Source organism: Xiphophorus maculatus, chromosome 21 (genome assembly GCF_002775205.1).
Source record: "Xiphophorus maculatus strain JP 163 A chromosome 21, X_maculatus-5.0-male, whole genome shotgun sequence".
Lineage (NCBI taxonomy): Eukaryota > Metazoa > Chordata > Actinopteri > Cyprinodontiformes > Poeciliidae > Xiphophorus > Xiphophorus maculatus.
In genome coordinates this window covers 5,474,481-5,487,641 of record NC_036463.1, presented here as the reverse complement: position 1 = coordinate 5,487,641, position 13,161 = coordinate 5,474,481, and the positions used below count along the sequence as shown (strand labels likewise).

The window sequence follows — 13,161 nt, the reverse complement described above, 5'->3', positions numbered from 1 at the left end:
CAACAAAATCCCACATATAAACCCAACCGCACTCAGATCTGGAGTCAATATTCCTGAAAGACCGATGTCGCTGTAAGCTAGCTAGCTCTAGTTAGGATTAAGAGGTCTACTGGTTCCCTTCATGCTGGCGTGATGCTGCCACCATCACACCTCACTGTGGAGATGTTTGCTGAACTTTATCTTCACACCACATTGCATTGGTTTGTGACATAAAACCCCAACAAAACACACTGAATTCATGTATTGCAAATAACTGTGTTGATTAGGAAATCACACAGGATTTAACATCACCTTCACCACAGGAGAGATGCTTCATATGAAAAGTAAATGTGATTATTGAAAGAGAAAAGAATAAATGGTTAGCTAAAATCACAAGACTTCTCTGCACCAAATTACACTCAACCTTTCCTCGTTTAGTCAGCGTTTTCTTTTACAAGAAACAGAATTTATTCTCGTGTCAGTGCGACTATTTTCGTGTGACTATTCTCATATAAGTGCGACTATTAATATTAGTACGAGTTCTCATATTACTGCAACTTTATTCTCGTAATATTTCGTCTTTATTTTTGTACTTCATTCTTGTAATTTTATTTTTTACGCCTTGTTGTGGGGATGTTTGCTGCACTTTACCTTCTTTCTTGCACTTCACCATTAAACTTCACCACATTGCATTGTGCATTTGTCTATTTGACCAATAAAATGTATTCATTCATCACTCGTTTATTCGTCAAATAAAATTTAATTAATGCAACTTCTGGAAAGCACTAAAGGGAAAACAATAAAGGGATTCAAATCACCGTCACCACAGGAGAGATGCTTCGTATGAAAAGTGAATGTGATTCTTAAAGGAGACAAGTATGAATACGATTGGCTGATATCACCAACCTTCTCTGCACCAAATTAAAGTTTTTATTTAATTAAAGACAATCTGCTCTGCTTGCAGTAAAGAAGACACCCAGAACGGCGCAGCCTTGATCCACCACCAGCGACGGAGGAAGTTCTGGAGCTGATTTAGTCTCACCTACGGCTGGATAAGGAGGAGGAGGTGGAGGAGGAGGCGGGGCCATCCCACCCATGGGAGGAGCAGGTGGAGGAACGCCAGGGGGAGGAAGAGGTGGAGGAGGAGGAGGAGGCGGCGGGGCTCCCGGAGGAGCCGGCACGAACGGGACTGAAAGAGGGATTAGCGTTACTGGAAGCGGGAACGGAGAGAGAGAGAGGAACCTCTGCACCTCCGTTACATAACATCAGAACCACTGGGAAGCCTTCGGATGCCGACGGAGCGTTTCCGCGGCAACCGGCTCGCGGCGTAGAGAGCGGCGTGAATCCTGAAGCTGCAAGAAGAAGCCTAAAAAATACTGCCTCATCTGCAGAAAACCAGCCTTCACCAAGGTCATGGTGTAAATATAGACTGCAGGTTGATCTCCATAATAAATAGATTTCCATAAAATCACTGAAAACTCACTAATTAAGATAAAAAACATGTAGTGATGCTTTCTGTTAATTTTGATAATACCTTATAGATAACAAATAAAGATGCTCAGAATATATGAAATTGCATCAAACCACTGAAAAAACAAAATCAAGGGAAGAAAATTTTTTATGACAGTTTTCCAACAAACGACACATCCAACCTATTAATGGAAAACTTAGTGAAAGGAAAAACAGTGTGTCGCTACAAAGTCAGAACTGTTTTCACTGCAAGTATATTTCTAATGCTTTTTTACAGTTCAAATAAAACAAAATTAGTATATAAGCAACTTTTCAGAAAGATATAAGAGCTTGTTGTAAGTCAATATTTCCTTAATATTCTAGTTTTACTGGCAGATTATTTAATTTATAACACTGGAAAAATGTATTTTTATAAGTAAAATAATATGGCAGTGGATCTAGTATTTTAATAAAAAAAAAAAAAAAAAAAATCAGTATTAAATCAGTATTGACTGAAAACAAACTCCAATATCTTGATGAAAAGTTACTCATGAGTTATTTTTGTTTTAGTTCAAATGTACCAAGATTAGTTTTGTGTTTTTGCAGTGTTCTCTGGTTCACTAGTAACGTTACCAACATATTTTTGTTCGTAACGTTTAGTTTTCAAATGGGATTAGCTTGCGGACGTCTCTGTTCGTCCAACTTTTTCTACCACAGCTTTTCCCGCCACTAAACTTTCCTGAAGGAACAACTTCTTTAGGGAGATGCCGATTTCATTTTCTCCCCACAGCACCAAAAAAATAAACATCTGATCTAATCACCATGGTAACACCGAGCCAGACTAAGGCAGTACTGTCAAAAAGGAAGGTGAGCAGCACCAGAACCAACATCTGAGCTGAACAGGGAGTAATGTGGACCTTTAGCTAAATAGGCCTCTCACAGCTTGGCCTATTAATCCAGGGGGATAGGGAAGCAGCTGCGCCCAGAACACAATGGGTCTTAATAATCCCCGACTGCTGAACACAAGCTTTGTGCTGAATAAAGTCCTAAAGTCCTTTTATAGGCTAAAAATCAACATTATGCATTTAAAAACCACCAGAGTGAAGAAAAACACTGAATCCTGATGAACCGAGGGTTTGTTTATTTATTCGTTTCAGGTTTCTCTGCAGTGGAGAGAGAGAGGGACGGTGACCCGAGGGGTCAGGTGGTGCTCACCTGGTCCAGAGTTGGGAATGGAGGGCGTTGGCACGGCGATGGGAATGCTGCTGCCGCTGTTCTCCCTGCTGCTGCTTCCCCCGCTGCTTCCACTGAAAAAAATAAAAATCAAATTTAATTCCACTTTTTATTCAGAAAGTTATGTACATGCAGAGAATAACAAAAATGTTGAATAATGGTGCAATAAGCAATTAATAAGTTAATCGTGTCAGAAATTAAAATGAGCCCGATCATTTCCATTCTGATGACAATTTTCTTTAGACTTCGTAATCCATTTTATTTGTGATTTTGCTCGTGTGTGGTTTCTATTCCCATTTTATTTGTTGTTTTAGGTCGTGTTTTATTTTAGATATCTAAAATGTCTTCCGATTCCAGATAAGATTTTTTTTTACAAAATTAAAGTTTATTGGTCTTTGAAAAGGGAGAACTACTATGGTTTCATATATTACTTAAAAAATTATCTCAAAACAACAATATTATAATTTATCACAATAATCACTGGGACAATTTATCATCAGGCATAGGAATAGTAATTATTAACCGTTTGGAACTAAAATTTTGACACATCTACCATTTCTTTTCTTTTTCTTGGAACTCTAGATTTACATAGGCTTAGGTTGCTAGGTAACAGGCTGGGCTTCCCTGGGGTTGCTAGGTAACGGGCTGGGCTTCCCTAGGGTTGCTAGGTAACGGGTTGGAGCCTGCTGATTTGTGACGTTACATTTGAAAGTTTTTGAAATGGCTAATTTTCAAGACACCAAAAAATATTTAACTTACTGCCAGAAAATGGCTGCATGTTTTTTTTAAGCGCTTGGATTGCTTTTAGAAGCAGTAGAAACCAAACAAAAACGTTCAAAATGTGAATTTTGGATAATAAGTGCCTAGTAGTCAAAAATGACTGGATACCCCTCCCCCCCAAAAAAAAATTATAATCACCCATTTTCTCCAGCATAAAGCTACATTTACTAATTCTTGAATTAACTTTTAGTAATAAATGCCCTAAAAACATTAATAAACAGAATATGTCTTGGATTTAGAACAGAAGTTTGGCGTCTTTATTGTTTTAGGACGGGACTGCAGCAGGGTTAGATGTACAGTAAGCGCTGGCCTTGATAAAATATAGGACATCTGATTGGAGAATGTGTGTCAGCTCTGTTACACGCTGCCTTTCACCTCGGGGCTTTTAGATCAGCAGTCTGGCAAGCTAAATCCCCTCCTGCTATCTCGCTCTCTCTTTCAGCCTGGCCTTGATCCCAGATTTTTTTTTTTAACTTCAACCCAACATCCAAACATTTCCATTTCATCCCTGCACTTCGGCTGACCCTTGCTGCCTCTCACCCTGGTGACCGCAGCTCGACTCTTCGAGGAGATTCCTTACGCGTCTCCCTGGACTCTTATGATTCTTTCTGTCCCACTGAACCGACCGCCACTACATCTCTTTATCCCCTTCTCCCCTCCCTCCTGTCTGACTCGCATCAATCAACCCCCCCGCGGCTCTAAACGCGCAAAGAAAAGGGTCACTGCCTCTAAAATTAGGCTTGCGGCAGCGAGAGCAAAGCGTAAAGTCAGCAGATTCTCATATCCTGGAAAGTTTACCTTAATTAAATCACTAAAAACTCAAAATTACATGTTTTTCCAGACTCAAATTCCCAGAATTCACAGCTATTTTAAAATTCAATTTAGTTTATTCATATCGCGCCAATTCACAACATGTCATCTCAAGGCATTTCAGAAAAACAAATAACTTTTTTTAATCACCCTCATGTATTCACTGATAAATGTGCTAAAGCCAAAGAACTTGCTGTTGAACAAGGAAAATTATTTATCTACCGTCATCGGTAGCTAAGCTAACTAGTCTGAGCACTCATGACAGACTGTGTTAAAAGGAGTACAGCAGAGAAAACAGGAAGTTATTGTGATTGGCAGCACTAAGATCCGCCTCCTGGCTCTGATTGGTTGTTTCTATTTAGCACCATTTAGCACTGGGAGAAGGCAGGGGACCTTGATCTTTTGACAAGAGTATTTGTCTCAAAGCAAACTGTCACAACATGGTGACATTTTCAACAAACATGTAAAAAAAAAAACAACAACATATATTTAATGAAAAGTTACATATTGGAGCTTTAAACCAATAAAAAAAGAAGGATTTTGTCATCTGATTGTCACTGTCATCTGCAGTGACAAACTGGGGATTTGAGATGACAGAGCAGAAACTCAAAAAATACAAAAACCGAAGGAAAGATGGATGGATGGATAAATGGACTGATGGATGGATAAACAGACAGATGGTTGGATGAATGAATAAACGTGTGGATAGATAAACAGACGGATGGTTGGATGGATGGATCCTTCATCAGAATCAGTGTTGCTGTATCCATGATGGTGATTCAGTTTCTCATTATGAACATTTTGTTTCTACAGTCCAGAAAGCAGAAACCTACAGATGAGTGGAGCCGTCTGTACCAAACCACTGGTAGCCATTTCTCTCCCACAACAACAACAACAGTCCTGTTTTCCAACAGCAATAATATCAGACACCATAATGGCTGCTGCGCTACACATTAAGGTCCAACAGGAGCTTAAATTCAGCTGAGTCTGACTGAGACTGATGAGCTGAATAAGCCCAACTGATCCCAGGCCAGCATAATCGAATCATGCTAGCATGGTGGTCATATTAGCAGGGGCTAGACTGCATCAGGCTTTTAAACAAGCTACAGCAGCTTTAGGCAACACTTTAGCAACAATAACGCTGAGTAGACACAAGTTCTGCACATTTGTTTTGTTCTTCGTCCAAAAATGTGAAGTCAGGAGAAGAAAGAGACGGAAGTTGTGAGGTATCTTTTACCATCACAGTCAGCATAAATGGCTTTTTAGCTAATGAGACCGATTCATTCACTCATAAGTCAAATTTAATGAAAGCGCAGCCGCAGCGTTCAATGCTCTGCACGCAGCATTAGTTTTTCCCCTCAGATCAAATCGCCCTTCATATCTGAGGCTTTTACAGATATTAATAACAGAGATTCTGACTGTGGTAAGGGCCACTTCAAGCCTCGTCAGACAAATACAGGATTTATTTCTGTGCGGCAGAAAAAAGAGAAAGAGGTGTGAACGTGCACTAAGCTGCTGAGGCAAATGAAGAGATTAAAACTTTCTGACATGAAGACGTTTTTCACACAGCAGTGAAACTCTGGCAGCATTTTTTCTGAACAGAAAAGGTTAAGATCACACTTGAGGTTTGTTCTTTTATACGTTTTGGGATATTTTAGTTTTATTCATGACGTTTATCATTTAAGTAGTTAAAATTGGCAAGTAAAATACTAAAAATCATGAGTTTTGTTCTATGGATTCATTTGTGGTCAAAATTTGCGAATTTGACCGCAGTATGCAAACTTTTAGCTTCTGAAAAAATTTTCAGCTTCACAATTATAAAAAAATTATTTCTTTTTTTTTTGTTTTTAATTTTCAGTTTTAAATATTTTTTAAAAACGTTTTTTCCATTTTCAAAGTATTTTCAGCTTCAAAATTATTTCTAAATTTCTTTTTCAGTTCAATTTTTTTCAACTTCAAATTAAACAAATTTTTTTTTTTGAGGAACTTCAAACTTATTTCCCAGCTTCAGAATTATTTTTCAGTTTCATTTTTTTAGAACATTTTTTCTGTTTTAAAACAGTCTCAGCTTTAACATTATTTTTGAAATAATTCAAAATAATTTGAATTATTATTCATATCTTTGCAACCATTTGCAAAGATGCAACCATCCATTTGTGCTTTTTCATTTTCGAAGTATTTTCAGCTTCAAAATGATTATTTTGTTCATCAGTTTAATATTTTTCAGCTTCAATGAAAACAAAAAAAACTGTATGCCAGCTTAACTGTATTTATTTTGAAACTTTTAAAAAATGTTTCAGCAAAATAATTTTTTTAATTATTTGTCTTTTTTCAAATTTCTTTTCAGTTTCAATTTTATATATATATAAAAAAAAAAGATTCATGTTTTTTCCCCCAGTTTTTCTGTTACAAATATTTGTTTTCCAGCATCAAAATTAGTTTTTTTTCTTTTTTTAGCAAACTTGACGGCACCAATTTAGCCCCATAGGCAGGCTCATAGGTTGTAGTCAGAACAATGACAGTAATAGGAACAACTCAATGTGATATATTATACATTTGGATCTTATCAACCGAGAGCCGGGTCGTTGTGATAATGGAAAAGAAAGCAGGGAGTTAATCATGACCGTCATCAGTACTGGAACATCCAGTGAGTCCATCAGTCCCTCTCTCACGTACCTGTGCGTGCGTTGCCTCTGGTTGAGCGACGCCGTGCGTCCGGGGCTGTTCTGCTGGCCGCCCTGTCGGGCCGGACTGGTCATGTAGTCGTTGGGGACCGTAGGCGGCTTCACCGGCTCCAGCGTTTTGTACGGTGTGTTGCGTCTGCAGCAGCCACAAAAATATATACATATATATATACAAAAAAAAACAAAACATCAAATAAATATTGAACATATAATACATTTATAATCACATTTTATTTTGGTATTTTATTTATATTGATATTGCTAAAAATACAAATTACAACTAAATTTTTCTAAATTACAATTAAAAAAATAGGAATTTGGTGTACAAATGTAATTTATTGTGGCTTGTCACACGTATGGTCTCATATATATACAAATATTTATTTAAATATAAATATTTGTTAAAAAGTTAACTTTCTTTTGATTAACTATTGAAAATAATGTTTAATATGTCTTGTGCTATATAAATTAAGTTTGCTGATGGCTACAAACAAATGCTGTTGGACATTTTTCCAAATATTAGTGAGGAGTGTTTGTATAATTATGACTCACAATACAATCAAATATATGAAGCCAATTATATTTATTAAAAACCACTATTTTTTTGTATTATGATTTCAACCCCCAAAAAAACAAGATTCACAAAAATTAGTAGCCAAAGAAATTGAGATAACTTTTTAAATAGAGGGATAAGTTGCCAACAAAAACAACAAAAATGCTACAATAACTAATCCTCTTTGTCCTCGTTAACCGTTCTGTAATTAAAGGATCAGCCCAACTCTGAGGAAACTTGACAGGCCGTCTTACCCAAGCGTGCCTCGCCCCGACATCGGTGGACTGGGCGGCTTCTGTGTTGGCGGATTGGTCCTGGACAGCGTTCCCGCTCTGACGGCCTGATTGTTTCCATGTTGCTGTGGTGGAAGAAAAACAAAACAGTTGCTTCATTTTACAAAACTCCTACAGACAAAATTGGATGATTATGACTTCTGTGAATGAAATTAAATGTTGCAGGCTGCTCAGACGGCGTATTTCTGTTGGTATTGAACTGTGGTCACATAATCTCACGAAACAGCGTACCTTAATTAAGCATGTAATCTGGATTTACATTGAAAAACATAAGAAATTATTGCATTTTTGACATGTATCTGAGCTGTCTGAGAAGCCTGGAAGATTTACCTTAACTACAAAACGTTTAAGGAATTTTTCAGGATCTAGATTTTTTTATTTTATTTTTTTCTCCCACCATACCAGTTGCAGTGCTAAGCTAGTACTCATGCTTCCTTAGCAGCCGATATTCTTTCATCAGCAAACCATTGGCTTCTATCTTAGCACCAACTTTGTTTTAGGCAGCAGTTTTGTCAACGGCTGGATCAGAAAGTTAGAAATTAAATCAGAAGTCCAGAGGAATGCTGAATCACTAATTGAGCAAAATGACTCAATAAAGGGACAAATTTGAGCATTTCTCTTTACCTAAATTTTACAAATTGCTTATTTCCATTCCTTAGTTGCCTGCTGACACTAAAAAGCTTCAAACGCCAAACTAGAAATAACTTTTAGAATGTTGGTCACATGTCTATTCTGCTATGTCAGCTGTAGTAGACATTCGCAAACCTTTTTCACTATACAACAAAATTTAGGGTTAAGATTACTTACTGAGTTTATCAACCAGATTTCATTAAGCCCTTCTGTTTCCATGGACCAAGTGTAGTTCACACTCTGGCCACCAGGTGGTGTCAATGCAGTTGGCATATGTATGAATCTGAGAGTTATTTATTGCAAAAGAAAAAGTCATTTGTGCCAACCCGAAAGCACTAATCATAAATATTGGTTCTGCTAATGCACTAGAGCAATATGTTATTTAGCAGAAGTTATTGCTAAGTTGCTATAGCAACAAGGCACTGAGCAGAAGGTAATGCTAAAAATGCTATAGCAACACTAGATGCCCCAGAAGCTAATGTTAAAATGTTGTAGTAACACTATAGCAACATAGTATTAGCAGGAGCTAATACTACAACAGTATAGCAATGCTAAGGCACTACATTCAGCAGAAACTAATGCTAAAATATTGTACTAACACTATAGCAACAGTATTTAGCAGAAGCTAATACTACAACACCATAGAAACATTATAGCAACATGATATTAGCAGAAGCTAATGCTACTGCACTATGGTAACACTATAGCAACACAGTATTTAGCAGAAGCTAATGCTATAACACTATAGTAAAGTTATAGTAACAGTAACAGTGTTTAACAGAAGCTAAAACCAAACGATATTCAACGCAGTCCTAAGCAAAGGCTAATCCCAAAATTAAACCATGTGAATGGCCACCATGTTTCAATGATACAATGTGTTACAATAGTTTATTCACAACTAAAGAGTTACGTAGCTAATTAGCATCAATCGTCCATAAAGGATTAAGCAACCAAGTTACGCGAATGACCCACACCAAAACTTTGCAAGCCATGTACAGGAAACAGGTCATGATTTTTAAAACATGGACTAGAGGTGGGTTTACGGAGAGCAACAATCAATTAAAACAAAGCAAACTGGACCAATTTGGATCAAATCTACTGACTGCTTTGAATTTATAGCACCAGTATAAGTGTAACATTGAAACAGCTATGGTGGAAAAGTCCTAAATTACAGCTAATTTACAACATGGTTGGTAAAGAGACAAGGTGGGTACTATGGGATGTTTTTGTTTTTCCACAGGAAGGACTACAGGTTGGTTAACATGGGAAACAACACCATTACTTCACACTTACAGGGATCTGATGGGAAAGGGAACAAATAGAGGACTAAACAAAACGGGTCACATAACAGACTACACTTACCTTGGCTTTTAGCCACTTAGCATGGAAGAAGAAAATATGAGCAAAAACAGAGAAACAGAAAGAGGGCATGTCAACATAGCCATGTAATTCCTTATTTACACTGAGTCAACATTTTGCAACACTAGGGAGGGTCAGCAGTTACATGCTACACAATCAGAGGAAAACACAGTGGGTCCAATAACCCAGAACCATTCCAAGTCCCTAAAGTCAAACTCCAAAGAAATCTAACTATCTAATCAAGAGGTCTTACAAGCAGAACCAGAAGGTTTTCAGCTAACCTGACTTTACCTGTGAGCAGACGATCAGATATGAAAATGATTAAATGTTTTATTGGTCTGTAAACAAAAATATAATTGATTCTAATAAGGGCAAGAATTTGGTGAGGAAGTTTGCAGAGTGGAATGATTCAAAGTTAGCCACTTTTAACACCAATACATACTGTAGTTCTCATGTGACGTCACACTTACGGGAACAACCATCTTGTTATTGTCAGCTACAACAAGATGGTTGTAGCTGACAGCCATCTTGGTAGGTATCTGTAACCGTCTTGACGGTTGCTAAGGAGTTGCTATGACAACTTAAAACTAGCTCTAGCTAACTTATAAACAATAAGTACAACTATAAAGTCAAACCTTTTTTCCATATACTTTCTTTTTCTTGATCTCAAAGCCATGGTTTATCCATGCTTTGCGCTGCGCTAGCCTACCAAGATGGAGGTTCTGTGGTGCGGACCACATCTGGTTCTGACTTGTGGAAACTACAAGCAAGATGGAGATCCTAAAGAGGTTTGACTCTAGATCATACAAGGTCACGGTTTCCATTTCAAACAACTTGACGGTTGAACACTTTACCAAAAGTTTGTCGTTTTTATTCTTTAACCCCTTAAAAAGGAGAACATGCCGATGAGATATTATTGGACGCTTTATTGATGATATCAATGATATTTAACCCAGATTTTCTTGTCTATTTCAGCTTCTTCCTTAATCAGAATATCCTCATTCACAAAATTCAGATTTTTTGATCCAATCTGATTTTTTTTTTTTTTGCGTGATTGTTCATGTTAAATATTAAATTTATCTACAATCAGACTTCTTTCTGTGTGAACAATTTCCACATAAGCACAAGAAATTCAGACATTACACAACAACTCATAGTTCTTGGAAGTAATAATTGATACCACTGTTATTGATGGATCGATTTTAAAGTTGAGCAATGGGAGCCGACAGCTTTGTCACAAGATCACAACATAAAATAAAATAAAACTAATGATGATGGCCTAAAAAATACCTACATCTAAAACTTCAAAATGAAAAGTGAGAATCAGTGTGTTTCTCTATTCTCTATTTCCAAGTGAAGACCAAAAATAATGTTTAATTGTCACAGCTTTGGCAGCTTTAGTTTACATCCTGGTATCGAGGCGAGCCAATGCTGCTACAGAGTCAAGTGGCTCATCTATAATGCAGCTTCCCTGGTGGCCTCTGCAGAAAGCTGTGCGATAAAAAGACCCAACTGGGAGCAAAACTGCGGCATCATCAGCCTCTTTTCAGAAAAATAAAGCCATTTAACTCAGTTGATTTAACTCAGATTTCATATTCAGATTAATCTCTTCCATCAGCTCGCAAACAGATTCAATTTACTATCTAGGTCATGGTGGAAATTCAGAAACCGCGGCGCCTCATCTGAATGGGAAACGCTGCATCTGTTCTGCTGAATCAGTGTGGAAATGTTTCAGTGATCGATATCAGGTTAGTCAGGACTTGGGCATGTTGAGTTTGGATAAAAACTGCAATCAAGCAGAGCTACAGGAAAGTTGGTGAATCTCTAAATAATGCAGTTTGGACTTTGTTATTGTTAAAGGAAACCAAACGCTTAAATGCTGCTAAAAGAAAGAGAAACAATCCAGCTCATTTCCATTATATCTACCAACAGGGCATCTACAGTAGATAAAGGATCTGAGGCCCAAGACTTCCTGCTGTGGGCATCACTTTCAGAGAAGAACAAGAAAAACTTTTTAAAAATCCAACTGTTTACACATTTAGTTGCATGTTTTAGTGCTCCAACGAACAATTATTTTCATAATCAATTATTCTGACAATCGGATAAAAGAAACGGGCACATTCTGCAGATGTTCTACTTTAACCACAAAGCTTTTTATACGAAATACATTAAAGAATGCAAATAAACTAATAATTCAATTCCTTTTTGAATAAGATACTTTAAATTTGAAGTTGAGTGCGTAACACTGGCATAACACTGTCGTAAATATGAAATAATGCTGTTATGAACATGAAGGAGTCTTCATAAATTTTTGCCACTGTTATTATGAAGTTTCATTTGGTAAATAATGACACTTTTAATGCAAAATTGCACAAAAAGTTGCATTTTTGGCTTAATCACAGCTCTGACTGTGTTGTTCATTCAGCTAAATTGCCTTTTTTATATCTATAACTCCACTAAATTATTCAATTTAATAATTCATCACGATTAATCCGATAAATCGTTTCAACCCTAGTTTGAAGTATCTGTTCAGGAGTAGTGTTCATCTGTAAGGCGCTCTGTTGGTGACATAATGACATTTATTCCTCCTGTCAGATTATGTTCAATCTCGTCAGCGAGACATTCAGGAATCCAGCTGGGATGACGTCAGGGTTTTAAAATTAGATGTTAGATGTCCCTGGATTTACAAAACGCCCCGACTGAAGTGATTTAACTGCTGTAAAATGAACAGATTGACTATTTAAAGTGTATATTAAGCATATTATATTAGCATGGTTAGCATCCTTTGAGTGTATTAACTTTAAAACAGGCGACAGTTCTTTCTTTAGTGACAGAACAACAAAGTCAAAGATGCAACCAAGTCAAAACTATACAAAAAAAATCCATGTATTTTACATTTAAAACAAAGAAAAGCACACTAATCAAATGATGTTGCATTTTAGGCAATACAATGTTCATTTTCTTATTTAAAAAGGAATTTATTTGTATCTGTAATGCATTTTTAACATTTTATAATAAAGGCTTAAATGAAAAATCTGCAGAATGTGCAAATTTTTATGCGATTAATCGTCAAAACAGGATGAATCAGTTATTCTATTTCTGAATCTGATTGCAGGATTTTGTGTCAAATAAATCAACTTTTAGGCCAAAATCCACCCTCAGGCGAATATTTTGATTTTACCCATAAACATTAATTAAAGCCCCCCCACCACATCATTGATTCTGGTCAGTAAGTAAAGCATGTTGCCACTGAAACGCCCACATAAACTAATACAGAGTATTGACATCAGGTATTGATTGGCTCTTTGGACGGTGACGTAAACAGATTAGAAGAATGTTAGCCATGAAGACCACAGCAGAAACATGGATTGGTTTTTATGTTTCCCCACAC

The 13,161-nt window shown here is 36.9% G+C and overlaps 1 protein-coding gene across 13 annotated transcripts in view; it reads right to left on the bottom strand.

Annotated features, from left to right (window-relative positions):
• abi1 (abl interactor 1) overlaps nucleotides 1-13,161 on the bottom strand; it is a 50,613-nt gene that overhangs the window by 7,539 nt on the left and 29,913 nt on the right. For 6 of the 13 annotated variants that reach the window (XM_023326535.1, XM_023326536.1, XM_023326539.1 and 3 more), the window contains exons 4-8: nucleotides 9,774-9,788; nucleotides 7,743-7,846; nucleotides 6,928-7,071; nucleotides 2,644-2,735; nucleotides 1,022-1,168 (exon numbers count right to left, since the gene is read on the bottom strand). In XM_023326535.1, the coding sequence (XP_023182303.1) occupies nucleotides 1,022-1,168; nucleotides 2,644-2,735; nucleotides 6,928-7,071; nucleotides 7,743-7,846; nucleotides 9,774-9,788 (502 nt within the window). The remainder of the gene's footprint in view (nucleotides 1-1,021; nucleotides 1,169-2,643; nucleotides 2,736-6,927; nucleotides 7,072-7,742; nucleotides 7,847-9,773; nucleotides 9,789-13,161) is intronic. The other 7 variants (XM_005805710.3, XM_005805712.3, XM_005805715.3 and 4 more) reach the window with 3 other exon arrangements.